The sequence below is a fragment of the Protopterus annectens genome, chromosome 3.part1 (genome assembly GCF_019279795.1).
Source record: "Protopterus annectens isolate FY-2018-M chromosome 3.part1, PAN1.0, whole genome shotgun sequence".
Taxonomy (NCBI): Eukaryota; Metazoa; Chordata; order Ceratodontiformes; family Protopteridae; genus Protopterus; species Protopterus annectens.
This window is the reverse complement of record NC_056732.1, coordinates 1,861,884,145-1,861,903,345: the sequence shown is the minus strand read 5'-3', so window position 1 is coordinate 1,861,903,345 and position 19,201 is coordinate 1,861,884,145. Positions and strand designations below refer to the sequence as shown.

Here is a 19,201-nt window from a genome sequence, read left to right as displayed (position 1 = left end):
CACGTCTAGCTATATGAATATTTTTGTTGATCTGTTCCCTCTTCTATACTCTTCTGAAAGTGGCACTTCTTGTCTTAACTGTTTTGCAGCTTTCTCTATTTGATACTTCCATGATGACATTTGATTTCTCCCCTTCCTTTTCCTTACTGCCCTGTGTTTTTGTGGAAAAACTATCTTTAATTTAGCTGCACCGTAATACATCCCATTTATTTCTGCTATATTATATGAATCTCTATGAACAGTCATAATTACTGTGTTCATTTGTTTTATCAAACTTCTAACTTTTTGGGGTTTTACTGACTTTCTGTAGTCTATTTCTTTCATTGATCTTAATATGTCTGTCCATCTCTATTAAATAAAGCAACTCTTCTCTTAGCTCATTTTCTTCGAAACTGAGGACACGTTCTGTGTTCTGCAATTCCTACAAGCATTCTATAGAAAGTTCCAGAGCACCTTCCTGTTCCACATTCTCTTCAGTTTCATCCTGCATCATCTGTTGCTCTTTCATATGCAAATTAACTGACCTATCAGTCCCCAACATTGACTGCATCAGAATTGGCAGTTTCCTGTTCCTTCCCTAGTTGTGCAACTCCAACTAAACCTTTGCACTGGTTTCTTATGGAAGGCTCCAAAGCATCTTCTTATGGCAGCTGATCAGATGTTTCCTGCTCCACTGGTTTCTTCTTAATTTGGCTATTTATTGCTCTATCCTGCTGTGGCGTTATCAGAGTTAGATATTCTACACTAAAATCTTTCACTTCACAGGTAATTCATAACTTCAGTTATTACTTGTTTAACTTGTCCATTACAAATCATCTTTTCTATTTTTCCTCTGTTTTATTATATATATTTTTTGTATTGTAAACCTTTCCATATCCAGATGCCGTTCCCTATATTTCTCTTCAAATATCTTTGGTGCTTCTCTTTTTGCATTGATTAGATCATTTGCATAAATACTGCACCACATTAAATCTGTTTTCCTCCTGTGTCCATATTTCTTCTTCAGATGTCTTCTGTTCCTCCTGTTTCTTCTTACATGGGGGATTCATTGTTCCATCATGCTGTAATATAACCTGTGTTAGACTTTCTACACTAAATCCTTCACATGTATTGCACAACTTCAGCTTCTATTTTTTTAACTTCTACTTTACTAATCTTCTTATCTATGTTTCTTCTTGTGAGCTTAGTTTTTGTATTGTGAAATTTTCCATTCTGGATGCCTGTCTCTTTCAGTATCTTTGAGGCTGCTTTTTTGTACCAATTAATTTTGCTTACGCCTTTTTATAAATATTGCACCATATCAAGTATCTTTTTCTTTCCCATGTCCATATTTAATTTTCATACTTTTCAAAAATCTCTCTGTTTAGTTCTTTATATTTTTTTTTATACTTTTTCAGTCACTTTTTTTTAAAGGCCCAAGGTTTCTTGGGCTATATAATGTTTGTCATAAATAACACAGATTTTTATTTGAAGCTTCTGACAGTTTTTCTTGTACAAGTATTTCTCTTTCCTCTAATTTCCCTCAGTCTTTTTTATGTCTTTTGTCTGAAAATTCTGGGCTTCTTCCATAATAGTAACAATACATAACTTCTTTCTTATCCTCAGCAGTCTACTTTATCATCTTTATAGCTCTTGTTTGGCATATCAGTGTTTGTGTTTTTTGTGGATTACTAGATCCTTCTACAACAGAGGGGAAATCACCCCCCTGAGCCTGGCCTGGTCCCACTGTAGGAATGTTTCTGTGTCTTGAGGATTCTACACTGTCATTTTTTCCAGTCCTAGCACCAGTGCTCCTACCAGGATTGGGCACTTTTTTATCCTGGGTATTGTGTACCCAACTATCTTTTTTAATTTTTGACCTACATCTGTCCATGATATATGCTATATAAAATACAGTCTATATATCAGTGTCACCTTGGTGACATTTTGTGAAAGAAGGGTCCATCTCATGAAGGTACTCACCAAGACTTGATGAATTCAGTTCCAACAATACTACTCTCCTTTGCTTGCTGACTTATCTTCTCTCCATTTGGATGCAGTGTGCATGTTCTGATGAAGTACCAGTTGCCTCTTATGCACAAAACTGTTGTCACACGTGGTGCATTTATACTGCTTCTGCCCAGAGTGCAGTCTCTGATGAGTCACCATACTGCTTTTGTATGCAAAACTCTTGTCACACACAGTGCATTTATATGGTTTCTGCCCAGTATGCATGTTTTGATGGTATACTAGTCGACTCTTCTGCACAAAACTTTTGTCACACATGGTGCATTTATATGGTTTCTGCCCAGTATGCATGCTCTGATGGTATACCAACTGCATCTTCTGCACAAAACTCTTGTCACACATGGTGCATTTATACTGTGTCTGCTCAGAGTGCAGCCTCTGATGAGTCACCAAGCTGCTTCTGGATGCAAAACTCTTGTCACACATGGTGCATTTATATGGCTTCTGCCCACTATGTGTGTTCTGGTGGTATACCAGTTGACTTTTCTGCACAAAACTCTTGTCACACATGGTGCATTTATAAGGCTTCTGCCCACTGTGGGTATAGTGATGTGTTATCAAGTAATGCTTCCTTACAAAACTCTTATCACACATGGTACATTTATATGGCTTCTGACCACTGTGTGTATAGTGATGTATCATCAAGCAATTCTTCCTTACAAAACTCTTGTCACACATGGTGCATTTATATGGCTTCTGCCCACTGTGGGAATACTGATGCATCACCAATAAATTTTTATATGCAAAACTCTTGTCACAAATTGTACACCTATAAGGCTTTTGTGCACTATGGATATATTGATGTGTCACCAAGTTACTCTTCTGTAAAAAACTCTTGCCACACACGGTACATTTATATGGTATCTGCCCAGAGTGCATCTTTTGATGAAGTACCAGTTGACTCTTCATCACAAAACTCTTGTCACACACAGTGCATTTATACGGCTTCTGCCCACTGTGGCGCCTCTGATGAATCACCATTGTGCTTTGGTTTACAAATCTCTTGTCACACATGGTGCATTTATATGGCTTCTGCCCACTGTGGATCTTCTGATGAAGCACCACACTGCTTTTGTATGCAAAACTCTTATCACATGTGGCACATTTGTATGGTTTTTGACCTGTATGTATCTTCTGATGAAGTGCCAGTTGGCTCTTCTGTATAAAACTCTTGTCACACAAGGTGCATTTATATGGTTTTTGTGCACTATGCGTATACTGATGTCTCACCATGTAAGTCTTGTGTACAAAACTCTTGTCACACATGGAACATTTATATTGCTTCTGCGCAGTGTGGAGCCCCTGATGAGCTACCATACTTTTTTTGTGTACAAAACTCTTGTCACACATGGTACATTTATATGGTTTCTGCCCTGTATGCATCTTCTGATGAAGATCCATTTGGTTCTTCCGTACAAAACTCCTGTCACACATGGTACATTTATATGGTTTCTGCTCACTATGGGTATACTGATGTCTCAGCATTCGATTCTTCTGTACAAAACTCATGTCACACACGGAACATTTATATGGCTTCTGCCCACACTGTACCTGATGATTCAACATGCTGCCTTTGTATGCAAAACTCTTGTCACATGTAGTACATTTATAAGGTTTTAGGATAGTGTGGATACTTTGATGATCCTTTTGCCAAACTTGGACACCCTGAAGTACTGCCAAGCCATTATTCTGTATAAAACTTTTGTCACGTGTGGTAAAGGGATTCTGACCAGTATGAATGATGTGCTCCAGTGCTACATTTTTTCTGTCTGTAAAACCTTTGGCATTCATAACACCTTCATGCAAATCCTGCCTAATGAGTGCTTGTTTATGTGTTGGGGGGGTATTCTTTTGCCTTTCTCCACCGTCACTCAGATGATCAGTTACATTGTTACTATAAAATGTTACACTGTTGCTATGGTTAAGTGAGCTGCATGGCATTTCTTCTGCTTCAGTGTGCAGATGCTTTTCTGATTCAGTTTTCATGACAAAGTCCTCATTACTTTGCCTACAGTTATTATGTCTGGTTTCCATCTTCACCGGGTCTTGCCTTGTGACAAACATTTCATCAGGCAGAGATCTGACACATTCTGCATCCCCGTGTTTCCCATACAATGACTGCAGACTCTGGATGTCACCGAATTCTCCATTCCTGCTGACTTAAAAGAAAAAAATAGTGTGTTAAAATATGATCAGCTTCACCTGGACAGAAGACTTTTCTTACAGCTTACATTGTTAACCCCTGGGTATATTAGTGTGTTTACACACAAAAATCTTTTAGACGTCTAATCATAGTAAACAGTAAACTGCTTTCACAAAGACTTTCAATTATGAATAGGTCTCCAACAAAACCTGCTATGCCCTCTCATTATGCCTTAATGTTTCTTCTAGCTACATTTAAAATGTGTTAACTGGTCTGTGGTTTATTTTATTCTCTTTTGTTTGAGTTTCCAACAATATACATGTTGTAATTTGCATCTACATGTTCTGCACAAATTATGCAAATTTGTTATAAATACCCTAACCTTCCACAAAGGCATCATTGGTGTTCTCAGTCAAATGTTTAAAAAGAACTCTCCCCAGAGGCCAAGGACAAGTCAGGCTAATTATAGTTAGAATAAAAAAAAACAGATTTTGCCAAAATTCCAAATATTTAAATTCCACTATTTTATATCCAAAAAGTTTTAAAAGTTTCCTCCCATAAAACTAGAGACAAAGCATACCTATAAAAAAATAAGCACGTCATTCCATTTAACATAGTTTGGAAGGAGCAGGGATTAAACAACTTGACTGTGAACTTGAATTTAGCTACAAAATGGTTATATCATTACCTTGATGGCAATTAATTGGTAAAGTGTATTTATTTAACACTAATACCACTAAGCACAATAAAAAGAAGAAATGACTCAAACTCTGTGTTCTATTTTTAATGTATTAAAGAAGTACCATCACTAAGCAAAAGTTCAACTTTTGAAAATAAGCAATGCTTATTTAAGAACCCTGCTCAAAGCTGCACACACTGCAAATGGATGTTCAGTGAATTAAACACAGAACAACCGAGTAAAGTACAGCAGAATCTCTCTTGTTCTCTCTCTCTGTTTAATTTCAATAAAGGCTACTGGTGTCTCTATAGATATGAAGTTCTCACCACAAACGATGCTGGGACATGTGGCGCCTGGTTTATATAAAGAAATAATAAAGTAAGTAACAAAGGGTCAGAGGTCTAAAGGCAAACCAAAACGTCAATACAATTTAATTATAAAGAGATGCCAGACATTCTGAAGTGACCACTGATGTGATGATGTGTACTATACCTCTCTGCCTACAACAGAATTCATAAATACCCCTGTAGAAGATGCTTTGTGATGTAGTATCCTAAAACGTATCACATACATCTTGTAATGTGGTACTGTTGGCCTGGGTTGGCCACTGGTGCTGTAAAAAACATACAAAATCATCCCTGTAGAGCAACCCAATCCTGTTTTTATGAAACAAGTGTTTTTCTAGCACATCCTCCCACCAAAGTGCTAGAAACTCAAAGTGTACAGTCATTTCTCAGTTTTTAACACCATGATCATCCCCTACAGCTTGTGCTACAGGAAAACCCAGTCCCTGCTGATGCACAAACCCATCTTCTCCTAATTATCACAACTGACATCACTAAGTGAAAACAAGGAATTCCTGATAATACCATTGAACAGAACTGTTTTTATATTAGACAGCTGTAACAGTAAATATCAACTGTATCTTTACTTATATAATCATAACCTCAGCAAATCTGCTGTCTCCCTTGATCCTTGTTATGAGTGAAGATGTTCCTTTTCTTAAAAGTTCAAAGGTTCACACGTGTTTGCTAGGCTAACAAAGTACAGTTGTGTACACTTACCATAAATGTAGATGTTTGAGTGTCTTCACTGTTGCAGTCATGACTGTAGGGTTCTCCCATGCTGGCAGGCAGTCCTCGGTCAGCCAGAATCCCAAAGTCTGGGTCCGGCGTTGGCTATTCAGCCATGCTTCCTGACGTCAGAGCGCCAGGAGTACAAAGCTGACAGCCGACACCATGTTCTCCAGTTTTTCTTGCCCCAGATGTCAGGAGTCCCAAAATGAATAAGGTCCCAAAACCTTTGCAAATACACCTCAGAAGAATGGAGGAAAAAGGAACCACACAAAAGTAAAACTAAGAGGGGACAGGAGGGAGGGAAACCCAGACTGCAACAGTGAAGACACTCGAACATCTACATTTATGGTAAGTGTATACAACTGTACTATGTTCATCGTGTTTCACTGTTGCAGTCATGACTGTAGGGTAGAATCCCAAAGCAGAATGAAAGGGAGGTGGTCATAAAGAAGAAGGGGCGGCTAAAAGGCCCTGCAAGACTGCAGAAGCAAAGCCTGCCCTAGACTTAGAGTAGAGAGGTAGATTGTAGTGCTTTGAAAAAGTATGCACTGAACTCCAAGTTGCAGCTTCCAAAATGTCTTTGGTAGGAACTCCCCTGAGGAAGGCAGCAGAAGTGGCAGCAGCTCTGGTGGAATGAGTATGTATACTCCCTGGGATTTGCTTTCCATGGTGTGAATAACAAAATCTGATTCCATGAGCAATCCATTTAGAAATGGTCTGTTTTGAAATGGCTTTACCTTGGGAACTTGAAGCATAAGAAACAAACAATTGCTCTGATTTTCTGATGTCCTTGGTTCTGTCCAGGTAAAAACGTAGTTGTCTGTGTACATCCAAGGAATGTAAGATCCTTTCCCCTTTATTTTGAGGAGTAGGGAAAAACATTGGCAAGTGAATAGTTTGATTTAAAGCCACTTTGGAAACCACCTTAGGCATGAAAGTAGAATTAGTCCTTAAAGACACCCTGTCTTGATGAAAAATAATATAAGGTTCTACAGCCATACGAGCCTGCAACTCTGAAACTCTCCTGGCAGAGGTCAGAGCTAAGAGGATGGCTGTTTTCCAAGATAAAAACTTGATGTCAGAAGAGGCATCAGGCTCAAAAAGAAGCAAGGTGAGCTTTTCCAAAACATAGTTGAGATCCCAAGTAGGAATGGGAGGAGATCTAGGAGGTCTTAAGTTCTTAGCTCTTCTGAGAAACTGTCTCATGAGCTGGTGGGAAAAGATTGGAGGATCTGTATTATAATGAGCGGAAATAGCAGAGGCATGTATCTTAATGGAAGAGAAAGAGAGACCATTATGTAAGAGATCCGTCAGGTAAAGTAAAATCAAAGGAATGTTAGGAAGAAGAGGATTAGAATCCTGAGCCTGCATCCAGGAACAAAATCTTTTCCATTTTCCTGCATAAGATTTTCTAGTGCTAGGACGTCTGGCTTCTAAAATGACATCCATAACCTGCTTGGGTAGGAGAGAATGTATCAAAGACCCTGGATTAACCAGGCCGCTAGACTGAGAGTTCTGACATGGGAGTGTAGAACCTGACCCTGGTGCTGGGACAGAATGTTCAGAGACTGTGGTACAACCCAAGGGGGTTCCAGACATAGGTTTTTCAGAGTTGGGTACCAAAACTGTCGAGGCCAATTTGGGGCCAGCAAGAGTATCATCTTGGGCTTGTCCTGTTTGATCTTTAATAATACCCGTGGAAGAAGAGTTAGAGGTGGAAAGGCATATCCCGAGAGGTTTCTCCAACTGAATGATAGTGCATCTACTTTCTAAGCTTGTTCATGGAAAGTCCTGGTGCAAAAAATCTGTAGTTGATGATTGAGGTGGGATGCAAAGAGGTCTATGTGAGGACATCCCCAGACTGCTGTTATCATCCTGAATATTTCGGTGTCCAGCATCCACTCGTGTGGGTCTGAAAGGTTTCTGCTCAGACTGTCTTCCAGGAAGTTTTGCTTCCCTGGTAGAAACTGAGCTTGAAGGTCTAGATTGCAAGTTAGAGCTGTGTTCCACAGATCCATGGCTAGTCTGCAAAGGGGGTAGGAATGAGATCCCCCTTGCTTGTTTATGTACCACATAACTGTGGTGTTGTCTGTCCGTATCAGAAGTTGTCCTGGTTGTAGAAGATTCCTGAAGGCCAATAGAGCTTTCTGAACGGCTACCATTTCCTTTAAATTGATATGCAGGTGCTTCTGATCCTTTGTCCAAAGGCCCTGCAGACAGTTGCCCTGAAAATGGGCTCCCCATGCATAATCCGAGGCATCCGTGGTTAGTATCTGAGTGGCCGGAGGCAGACAGAAGGGTTTTCCCTTGTTTACAGTGCATGCTTTGGACCACCAAAGGAATTCCTTTTGAAGACAAGGCAGGACGGAGATCAGAATGTCTAAACTGTGGCAATGCTGGGACCATACACTTTTTAGGTACCACTGTATTTTCCTCATATGTAGCCTTGCATATGGTACGAGAAGAATGCAGGAGGCCATGTAACCCAAAGCCTGCAGGAATCTCCTTGCAGATAGCTGAGTTAAAGTTGCCAAGGTTTTGAATGTTAGAGCCAGCTGTAACTGTTTTTCGTGTGTCAGAAATGCCATCTGGGTTGTTGTGTTTAGAGAAGCACCCAGAAAAACGATCTGTTGTGAGGGTGTCAAATTTACTTTTTTATGTTTACAGTGAATCCCAGGAACTTGAGAAGATTTTGAACAAACTGTAGACGCTGTAGTAAGACCTCCTTGCTGTCTGCCTGAATAAGACAGTCATCCAGATAAGGGTAGATTTGAATTCCCTAGAGTCTGCAATAAGCTACTACTGGAGCCAGGCATTTGGTGAAGACCCTGGGCGCAGTAGACAATCCAAAGGGCAGCGCAGAGAATTGAAAGTGCCTCGATCCGGCCTTGAACCTGAGGTATTTTCTGCGCTCCTGCCTGATGGGAATGTGTAAATATGCCTCCTTTAAATCCAAAGTTACCATCCATGCATTTTTGGTTAGCATTGGAAGCAGCTGCTGCAGAGTTAGCATCTTGAATTTTGGTATCTCTAGAAAAGTGTTCAAGACTGACAGATCCAGAATGGGTCTCCATGAATTTTGTTTCCTGGGGACTAGAAAGAGCCTTGAATAAAAGCCTTGTCACATCTCTGAAAGTGGAACTAGTTCTATGGCTTTCATAGCCAAAAGAGCTTCCACCTGCTTTAAGGCCTCTGTCCATTGATGTTTTGGAAGATCTGGCCATCCGCTTGGCCTTGGTAGGGTATGAAAATGGAATTTGTAATCTCTTGAAACCACATCCAGAACCCACTTGTCTTGGGTTATATGAGTCCAATTTAGGTGAAAAAGAGAAAGTTTTCCTCCGAGAGGGGCTTCCAGGCAAGAAGTTCCTGCAGCCCAACAGAGGGAGTCATTGAGTTTGTTTCCTATGAGCTTGCGACCTGTCCTCTACTCCCCTAAGGGTGGAAGCAGTCCACTGTCTTGGTCTATAACAGGCTTGTGTTTGAGGCCTTCCTCGTGAGCATCTGTATCTACCCCTCTGAGGCCTGTCTGAAGTGGGAAAGGACCAATTTTTCGTAGGCCAATTCCTACTAAATTTGGGTGGCTGTACTTGTAAGAAATCTTTAACTGTTTGCATGGATTTTGCCTTATCCTCCATCCTTTTAATCACCTCTTCAGCTTTAGATCCAAACAAAACATTATGCTGAACAGGAGCATCCAATAATTTAGCTTTTACTTGAGCCGGCAAATTTTGTTCCTTTAACCATGCATGCCTTCTAATTACTGTACCAGAGGCAGCAGCCCTACAAGAAGCCTCCAAGGCATCAAATCCACAGTGTAAACCATGCTTCCCAACTTGTTCAGTAGCATGCATTAAATCATGTAATTCCTTATCATCTGCACAGGCAGAAATGGAAGTTAGTTTTTGTTTTAAAACAGAAGGAGAAATTGCTGGTATTTCAGCATATGAAACTGACAGTTTAAAGCCCTAATAGATAAGGTAGCAGAAGTGTACACTTTTTTGCCCCATCTTTCTAAAGATCTGGAATCCTTCTCAGTGGGAATGGGGTTCTTAGCAGAAGCGGCCTTAACTTCCTTAGGACCCTGAGAAATGGTTTCAGGGTCAGCAGTAGGGTTCTTGTATAAAAACTGGTGGGAATCAGGAACCCTGTAATATCTGTCAGGCTTAACAGGAGCTGGAGGAAAAGAGTCAGGGGTTAAATTAGCCTCCGAAAAAGCATCATCCACAATATCCAAAACAGGAGGAATAGACAGGGGTCTATGTTGGGGAAGAAGAAGAAAATCCCTCAGTCTTTTCTTAAATTCTGAATACTCCTGTCCTTCCCAGTGAAAATGTCCCCTCATTTCATGCGAAGTTTCCCCAAAGGAGAAATCCTCAGGGGGAGAAGCTGAGGGAATGGATTCCTCAGCATCAGAATCCTCATAAGGAGGGAAATAATAATCCTGGTCAGAAAAAGAAACTGAAGAAACAGAAGCCTGATCAGAGGAGTCATAATAAACTTCCTGCCTTGGCCTTTTATCTGGAGGGGGATGTGAACCCCTAATCATAGTGAGTAAGTCCTCCGCCATCTTAAGTAACTGTTTCTGTGACTTGGAAGCCGGATCAGAAGAGGCCTGTGTTGCAGTCTTTGATTTGGAAGGAGTCTTTGCCTTTGTCTTTGGCTTTGCCTTTATTAGAAGCTGAGTAAGCCTGAAAACCCCTTCGGAAGCCGGTACCTGCACAGCAGCTCCGGACCCATCTGAAGGAGCATTGTCCGAAGGTCCTGCAACAGAAGTATTCAAAGGCCTAGTTGGCTCCTCGTGGGAGTCCGTTTTGGCCATCGATTCCGAAATGGCCGACGACAGGGGCTGCAAAAGTGCCTCACTGACGATGGCCGAACCTGAAGCTGGCTCTGCTTGTACGATATCGTCAGATTTGGACCTCGGAGGCTGTTTGTCCCTGCGTCGTTTGTGAACTTCGGTAGCTGGAACCATATCCGACGACATTTTGTAATTAAAACGCCTACCGAAATAATGAAATGCAAAATCGTACCTTCGTTTAATTGTACGTTGATTGAATCTAGCACAAAACTGACAACTAGCTACGTCGTGGTCAGGGCCTAAGCAAGGAATACATTAAGAATGAAAATACTTATGAGGTATTTGCTTCCCACATGAAATACAATTATTAACTTTTTCTGACATCGGACTGGAGCAAGAAAAAAAGTTTCCCCAATGGGGTACTTAGCTTTGAGTAGGAGAAGAAAGTCTTCGGACTGAAGATTGCTCAGAAAAGTTTGTCAGGAGTCAGCCGACCGGCACTTGCGAACTGCTATCACCGCACGGCAAGAAAGAATGGAGAACATGGCGTTGGCTGTCAGCTTTGTACTCCTGGTGCTCTGACTTCAGGGAGCATAGCTGAACAGCCGACGCCAGACCCAGACTTTGGGATTCTGGCTGACCGAGGACTGCCTGCCGGCAGGGGAGAACCCTACAGTCATGACTGCAACAGTGAAACATGATGAACATCCAGAAGGACTATTTTAACCCTAGCCATGCATCCTAAATCTCTGACAAGTTCTCGTACTCTGGACAATTGCAAGCAGGGGCTTGGGAGAAGAAACATTTACAAGCAGGGGCCTGGGAGATTAACCATTTACAGGGTGCCTGTGTCCATTAATGACATAGGTGCCAAATCACGGATGAACTTCCTGTTCCATATCCAACTGTCCAAGTTACACTTGAATTGGGTCAGGGAGGAACTCTGGTTCATATGGATTAAGGAAAATAGATTTATAGACATTTCAGAGTCATGACCATTTACATCTTGCCAGTGACCACTATCTCAGGCTGCACACCCTTTCTCCAGGAGGGCCACATAAGCCAATTCTGACATAAGTGTGTGGCTACCCATCCAGTAATCTGGGGTATGTTTAATGGAAGATAGTGAGTTGTACTGCTTAACATACAGGGAAGTATATTATTAAAGTTAAGGATGCACTGCTTAACATATAGGGAAGTATATTATTAAAGTTAAGGATGCACTGCTTAACATGCAGGGGAAGTACACTGTAAAGGTTAAGGATGCACTGCTTAACATGCAGGGGAAGTACACTGTAAAGGTTAAGGATGCACTGCTTAACATGCAAGGGACATACACTGTAAAGGTTAAGGATGCACTGCTTAACATGCAGGGGACATACACTGTAAAGGTTAAGGATGCACTGCTTAACATGCAGGGGACATACACTGTAAAGGTTAAGGATGCACTGCTTAACATGCAGGGGACATACAATGTAAAGGTTAAGGATGCACTGCTTAACATGTAGGGGAAGTACACTGTAAAGGTTAAGGATGGACTGTTTAACATGCAGGGAAGTACACTGTAAAGGTTAAGGGTGCACTACTTAACATGCAGGGGACATACACTGTAAAGGTTAAGGATGCACTGCTTAACATGCAGGGGACATACACTGTAAAGGTTAAGGATGCACTGCTTAACATGCAGTGAAGTACACTGTAAATGTTAAGGATGCACTGCTTCACATGCAAGGGAAGTACACTGTAAAGGTTAAGGATGCACTGTTTAACATGCAGGGAAGTACACTGTAAAAGTTAAGGATGCACTATTTAACATGCAGGGAAGTACACTGTAAAGGTTAAGGATGCATTGTTTAACATGCAGGGAAGTACACTGTAAAGGTTAAGGATGCACTGCTTAACATGCATGGGACATATAATGTAAATGTTCAGGATGCACTGCTTAACATGCAGGGAAGTACACTGTAAAGGTTAAGGATGCACTGCTTAACATACAGGGGAAGTGTACTGTAAAGGTTAAGGATGCACTGCTTAACATGCAGGGAAGTACACTGTAAAGGTTAAGGGTGCACTGCTTAACATGCAGGGGATATACACTGTAAAGGTTAAAGATGCACTGCTTAACATGCAGGGAAGTACACTGTAAAGGTTAAGGATGCACTGCTTAACATGTAGGGGACATAAACTGTAAAGGTTAAGGATGCACTGCTTAACATGCAGGGGACATACACTGTAAAGGTTAAGGATGCACTGCTTAACATACAGAGGAAGTATACTGTAAAGGTTAAGGACGCACTGCTTAACATGCAGGGGACATACACTGTAAAGGTTAAGGATGTACTGCTTAACATGCAGAGGACATACACTGTAAAGGTTAAGGTTGCCCTGCTTAACATACAGGGGAAGTATACTGTAAAGGTTAAGGATGCACTGCTTAACATGCAGGGAAGTACACTGTAAAGGTTAAGGATGCACTGCTTAACATGCAGGGGACATACACTGTAAAGGTTAAGGATGCACTGCTTAACATACAGAAGAAGTATACTGTAAAGGTTAACGATGCACTGCTTAATATGCAGGGGACATACACTGTAAAAGTTAAGGATGCACTGCTTAACATGCAGGGGACATACACTCTAAAGGTTAAGGATGCACTGCTTAACATGCAGTGAGGTATACCGTAAAGGTAAGGATGCACTGCTTAACATGCAGGGGAAGTACACTGTAAAGGTTAAGGATGCAGTGCTTAACATGAGCGAAGTATACTGTAAAGGTTAAGGATGCACTGCTTAACATACAGAGGAAGTATACTGTAAAGGTTAAGGATGCACTGCTTAACATACAGGGGAAGTACACTGTAAAGGTTAAGGATGCACTGCTTAACATACAGGGGAAGTATACTGTAAAGGTTACGGATGCACTGCTTAACATACAGGGGAAGTATACTGTAAAAGTTATGGATGCACTGCTTAACATATAAAACAGTATATAGAGTTAATAACATATAAACAATTTCCAAACCATCATACTGACAGTTCTTAACAAAAGGTCAGTCATTATAGTTAACAGAAGAAATTAAATCTAACATCTTACTTTCAGTTAATTACACCTCTAACACACAGTACTGGAAACTATTTAACTGGAAATACTTACAGAGAGCATTTTTAACACCAGACAGAATTAAAAAGATCAATTCTACTACAAATGTTTTTTGCTGGAGGTGTGGAAAGCCACATAATGCAGACTGTATTCATATTTCTTATGAATGTAATAAAATTAAATCATATTGGAATGGAATTAATCATTTTTTACAAGCTTTATTTAATGAGTCCATTACCTTAACTAAAGCATTGATTATACTAAATTTAAATGAAGGTCCCTACCTGAATAAGACAAACATGTATTTGTTATGGACAATACTTGCTATATCTAGGAAATGCATAACCAGAAGGTGGAATTCAAATACACCCTCGACCTTGGAAGAATTCTACACTTTACTGAAGACAACTGCATCGATGGAAATAAAAATCAAAGAACTACGAATCTACCCCAGGCCATTGATAAATAATCCTTGGAAGAAAGTTATATCTTTGTTGGACACTCTGCAATAATCAATACTGTATCTCTGATAACTGATATGTCAATTCTATATTTACTAACATGCAGTGTATATAGTTGAAAGTCAGGCTATAGTAAATATTGTATATAGTTGCTTAAAATGATATTTAAAAATATGTAAATGTTATTTTAATTGTAAATAAAATTTTTTTGAGTAAAAAAAGGATGCACTGCTTTACATGCAGGGAAGTATACAGTAAATGTTAAGGATGCATTGCTTAACATGCAGGGAAGTACACCGTAAAGGTTAAGGATGCACTGCTTAAAATGCAGGGAAGTACACTGTAAAGGTTAAGGATGCAGTGCTTAACATGCAGGGAAGTACACTGTAAAGGTTAAGGATGTATTGCTTAACCTGGAGGGAAGTACACTGTAAAGGTTAAGGATGCACTGCTTAGCATGCACGGAAGTACACTGTAAAGGTTAAGGATGCACTGCTTAAAATGCAGGGAAGTACACTGTACAGGTTAAGCATGCACTGCTTAACATGCAGGGAAGTACACTGTAAAGGTTAAGGATGCACTGGTTAACATGCAGGGGAAGTATACTGTAAAGGTTAAGGATGGACTGCTTAACATGCAGGGAAGTACACTGTAAAGGATAAGGACACACTGCTTAACATGCAGGGAAGTATAATGTAAAGGTTAAAGATGCACTGGTTAATATGCAGGGGAAGTATACTGTAAAGGTTAAGGATGGACTGCTTAACATGCAGGGAAGTACACTGCAAAGGTTAAGGATGCACTGTTTTACATGCAGGGAAGTATACTGTAAAAGTTTAGGTTGCACTGCTTAACATGCACAGAAGTACACTGTCAAGGTTAAGGATGCACTGCTTTACATGCAGGGAAGTATATTGTAAAGGTTAAGGATGCACTGCTTTACATGCAAGGAAGTATATTGTAAAGGTTAAGGATGCACTGCTTAACATGCAGGGAAGTACACTTAAAGGTTAAGGATGCACTGCTTTATATGCAGGGAAGTGTATTGTTAAGCTTAAGGATGAACTGCTTTACATGCAGGGAAGTAGGTTAAGGATGCACTGCTTAACATGCAGGGAAGTATACTGTAAAGGTTAACGATGCACTGCTTAACATGCAGAGAAGTATACTGTAAAGGTTAAGGATGCACTGCTTAACATGCAGGGGAAGTATACTGTAAAGGTTAAGGATGCACTGCTTAACATGTAGGAATTACACTGTAAAGGTTAAGGATGCACTGCTTGACATGTATGGAAGTATACCGTAAAGGTTAAGGATGCACTGCTTGACATGCAGGGGAAGTACACTGTAATGGTTAAGGATGCACTGATTAACATGTAAGGAAGTACACTGTAAAAGTTAAGGATGCATTGCTTAACATGCAAGGCAGTATACTGTAAAGGTTAAGGATGCACTGCTTAACATGCAGGGCAGTATACTGTAAAGGTTAAGGATGTGCTGCTTAACATGCAGGGCAGTATATTGTAATGGTTAAGGATGCACTGCTTAATGTACAGGAAGTCTACTGTAAAGGTTAAGGATGCACTGCTTAACATGTAGGAATTACACTGTAAAGGTTAAGGATGCACTGCTTGACATGTATGGAAGTATACCGTAAAGGTTAAGGATGCACTGCTTGACATGCAGGGGAAGTACACTGTAATGGTTAAGGATGCACTGATTAACATGTAAGGAAGTACACTGTAAAAGTTAAGGATGCATTGCTTAACCTGCAAGGCAGTATACTGTAAAGGTTAAGGATGCACTGCTTAACATGCAGGGCAGTATATTGTAAAGGTTAAGGATGCACTGCTTAATGTACAGGAAGTCTACTGTAAAGGTTAAGGATGCACTGCTTAACATGCAGGGGAAGTACAGTGTAAAGGCCTGCTATATCGTATACGTCTGCTGGTGAAGATTTTCATTGTTGGTTTGAGTGTTGGGGAGCCATTGGATTTTTGGAGATACTGGAGGTCCTGGACAATCTGGTCTCTAATGGCATGGTAAGCAAGGCAGAGATGGATTTTCAAAAGTCTGTAAAACACTAAATAAAGAGACAAAGCTTCCAACCTTCCATAATATACCACTGATATTCTCAAGATGCTCATCTACTTATCTCAAACACATACCTCTCTCTCCATACCTTTTGCTATATATTCCTCACTAATTCATCAACCACAGAACTTCATTTCTATCTTGTCTCACACAAATCTTCTCCTCTGTCTTTAACAAAGGCTCTCCGTTCACCTACACAGTAACGTCTCTCTTCATTTGTTCAGAATTGTAACAGCTCAAGCTGGGTACCCAATAATTATTACCCCTTACTACCCAAGAGCTTAACTATGAGCCTAACTATCGCAAATATTGTCTTTGTATAAAACAATACTTTAAAGTAGGTGTATTTTACAATACAAATAAAAAAGTATTTGTATTAATTTGGTGGGAAAAGATTCACTCTGATGTACATTAACCAGAATGCTACCTCCCAAACTATATTTCTATAACTTTTATAAAGCATTCACTTTACAATATGCGTACTGCAGAGTACAATTAATTCATTGTTCAACTCTTGACACATCTGTGTTATAAAGACTTTGGAGCCCAAAATCGAGGTCCTTGTCAGTGCAGTAACTCAACAGCCCAGTACCTTAATGCAATTTATTCATAAAAGAAGAAAACAGAGCGTTTTCGCCACAGCAGTCTGTGGCTTCTTCAGAGGAAGTATAAAATAGAACACACACTCTCCAGATATATCGGAACATCCAGGAAGTGACATCTTCCTGTTTCCTAAAATACATCAATTATATGTTCTTATATTTTTGTACAAGGGTGTGAACATCAAATACAAATCCTTTCAAACCATAAAAAGTATTTTATAAAATATATATTAAAAACATATGTAAAATACATTAAAAAGTATTATATATATAGAGAGAAGGGACCAGCTAACCTGATTGTATGGCATGCATATTTTAAATAACTACTACACCTAACTTTTAAGTGTGAAAAAGTTATTTTTGTGGATCTGCATATCTTTGATTTATTTCACATCAAAAACATTTTTGGAAAGTATAGCATTACCAGTTTATTTCTAGCACTGGTTATATTTCAAATCTAAGGACTCAGACAAACACCTTACCAAAGGAAAAAACATAACCATTTTCTGCACTGCTTTTCCTTATTATTCAAAATTGTAAACATAAAGTGGACATAATATTTTTACCTAAAGTTATTTTGTGACTAATCTATCTAAGATAACTTCTAAGTTTTAACACCGGGGCAATGTTGCAGTTACTATTTAAGCCAGGATGTCTAAACGCATCGAGGCGTAACTGCCATTCTAGCTCCCTATTCTCCAGGATTAAGGAAAAAGGGCCACCCCTCATTTTCAATGGTACTTGGTCGATGGCCATAAACTGGAAACTATGACCTGGATTTGAACCTATGTGTTTTGCCAGTGCGTTGTCGCTCTTATCATTTCTGATAGCATAGAGATGTTCATACATTCGGTCTCAGACTCTCCGGTCCGTTTTTCCGATGTAGAATGCTTGGCAACAAACACACATGGCAATGTATACAATGGATCTACTTTCACAATTGAGGGTGAAATGGATATGGTACTTTTTATCCCTCACCGTAAATGTTTCACCTATTCTAACGTTGTTACACAGTTTGCAAAAACCGCATTTAAACATGCCTCTCCTTTTATGGAAAGTGTTTTGCGGTACATCTCATGCCCCGGTGTTAAAACTTAGAAGTTATCTTAGATAGATTAGTCACAAAATAACTTTAGGTAAAAATATTATGTCCACTTTATGTTTACAATTTTGAATAATAAGGAAAAGCAGTGCAGAAAATGGTTACGTTTTTTCCTTTGGTAAGGTGTTTGTCTGAGTCCTTAGATTTGAAATTTAACCAGTGCTAGAAATAAACTGGTAATGCTATACTTTCCAAAAATTTTTTTTGATGTGAAATAAATCAAAGATATGCAGATCCACAAAAATAACTTTTTCACACTTAAAAGTTAGGTGTAGTAGTTATTTAAAATATGCATGCCATACAATCAGGTTAGCTGGTCCCTTCTCTCTATATATATAATACTTTTTAATGTATTTTACATATGTTTTTAATATATATTTTATAAAATATTTTTTATGGTTTAAAAGGATTTGTATTTGATGTTCACACCCTTGTACAAAAATATAAGAACATATAATTGATGTACTTTAGGAAACAGGAAGATGTCACTTCCTGGATGTTCCGATATATCTGGAGAGTGTGTGTTCTATTTTATACTTCCTCTGAAGAAGCCACAGACTGCTGTGGCGAAAACGCTCTGTTTTCTTTTTTTATGAATAAATTGCGTTAAGGTACTGGGCTGTTGAGTTACTGCACTGACAAGGACCTCGATTTTGGGCTTCATTGGTTTGTTTTGTTTTTTCGCTAGTCCGTTATAAAGACTTTGGCTTTAATAGATGTTTTGCACACAATATATGTAACCATGGATGTTTTTACCCTGGGCCACTACTGGAAAGAAATTTTAATTCCCAGTTGGACTTTCCCCAGTAAACCAATATAAATAAATAAATAAATAAATACACATACATACATACCTCTCGTTTTTTTTTGTTAGGAACCCTTTTTTCCCCCAACTGATATGTTTAATGAGATACATCCCAAAGGAGAGTTATACATGATAATTGGTGTGATCAATGCTGAATGTAAGGAAGTAATTACCTCTTTAGACTTTGATAATATTTCTTTGGCAATCAGCTATGCTACATTAAAAGGATTTCACAACAAATGTTGCCACATGATGATCAAATGCAGGGAGTCATTAACCCAAGTTCCCAGGTTCCTGATCACATTTTAGTTTTGCAGTGGCATGATGTCTAC

At 39.5% G+C, this 19,201-nt stretch overlaps 1 protein-coding gene across 2 annotated transcripts in view; it reads right to left on the bottom strand.

Annotated features, from left to right (window-relative positions):
* Positions 1-1,949: 1,949 nt before the first annotated feature.
* The window catches only part of LOC122798775 (zinc finger protein 271-like), a 243,283-nt gene continuing 226,031 nt past the window's right edge, over positions 1,950-19,201 (bottom strand). For both annotated transcript variants that reach the window (XM_044067887.1, XM_044067885.1), the window contains exon 4: positions 1,950-4,166. In XM_044067887.1, the coding sequence (XP_043923822.1) occupies positions 1,993-4,166 (2,174 nt within the window). In that variant the 3' untranslated portion in view covers positions 1,950-1,992. The remainder of the gene's footprint in view (positions 4,167-19,201) is intronic.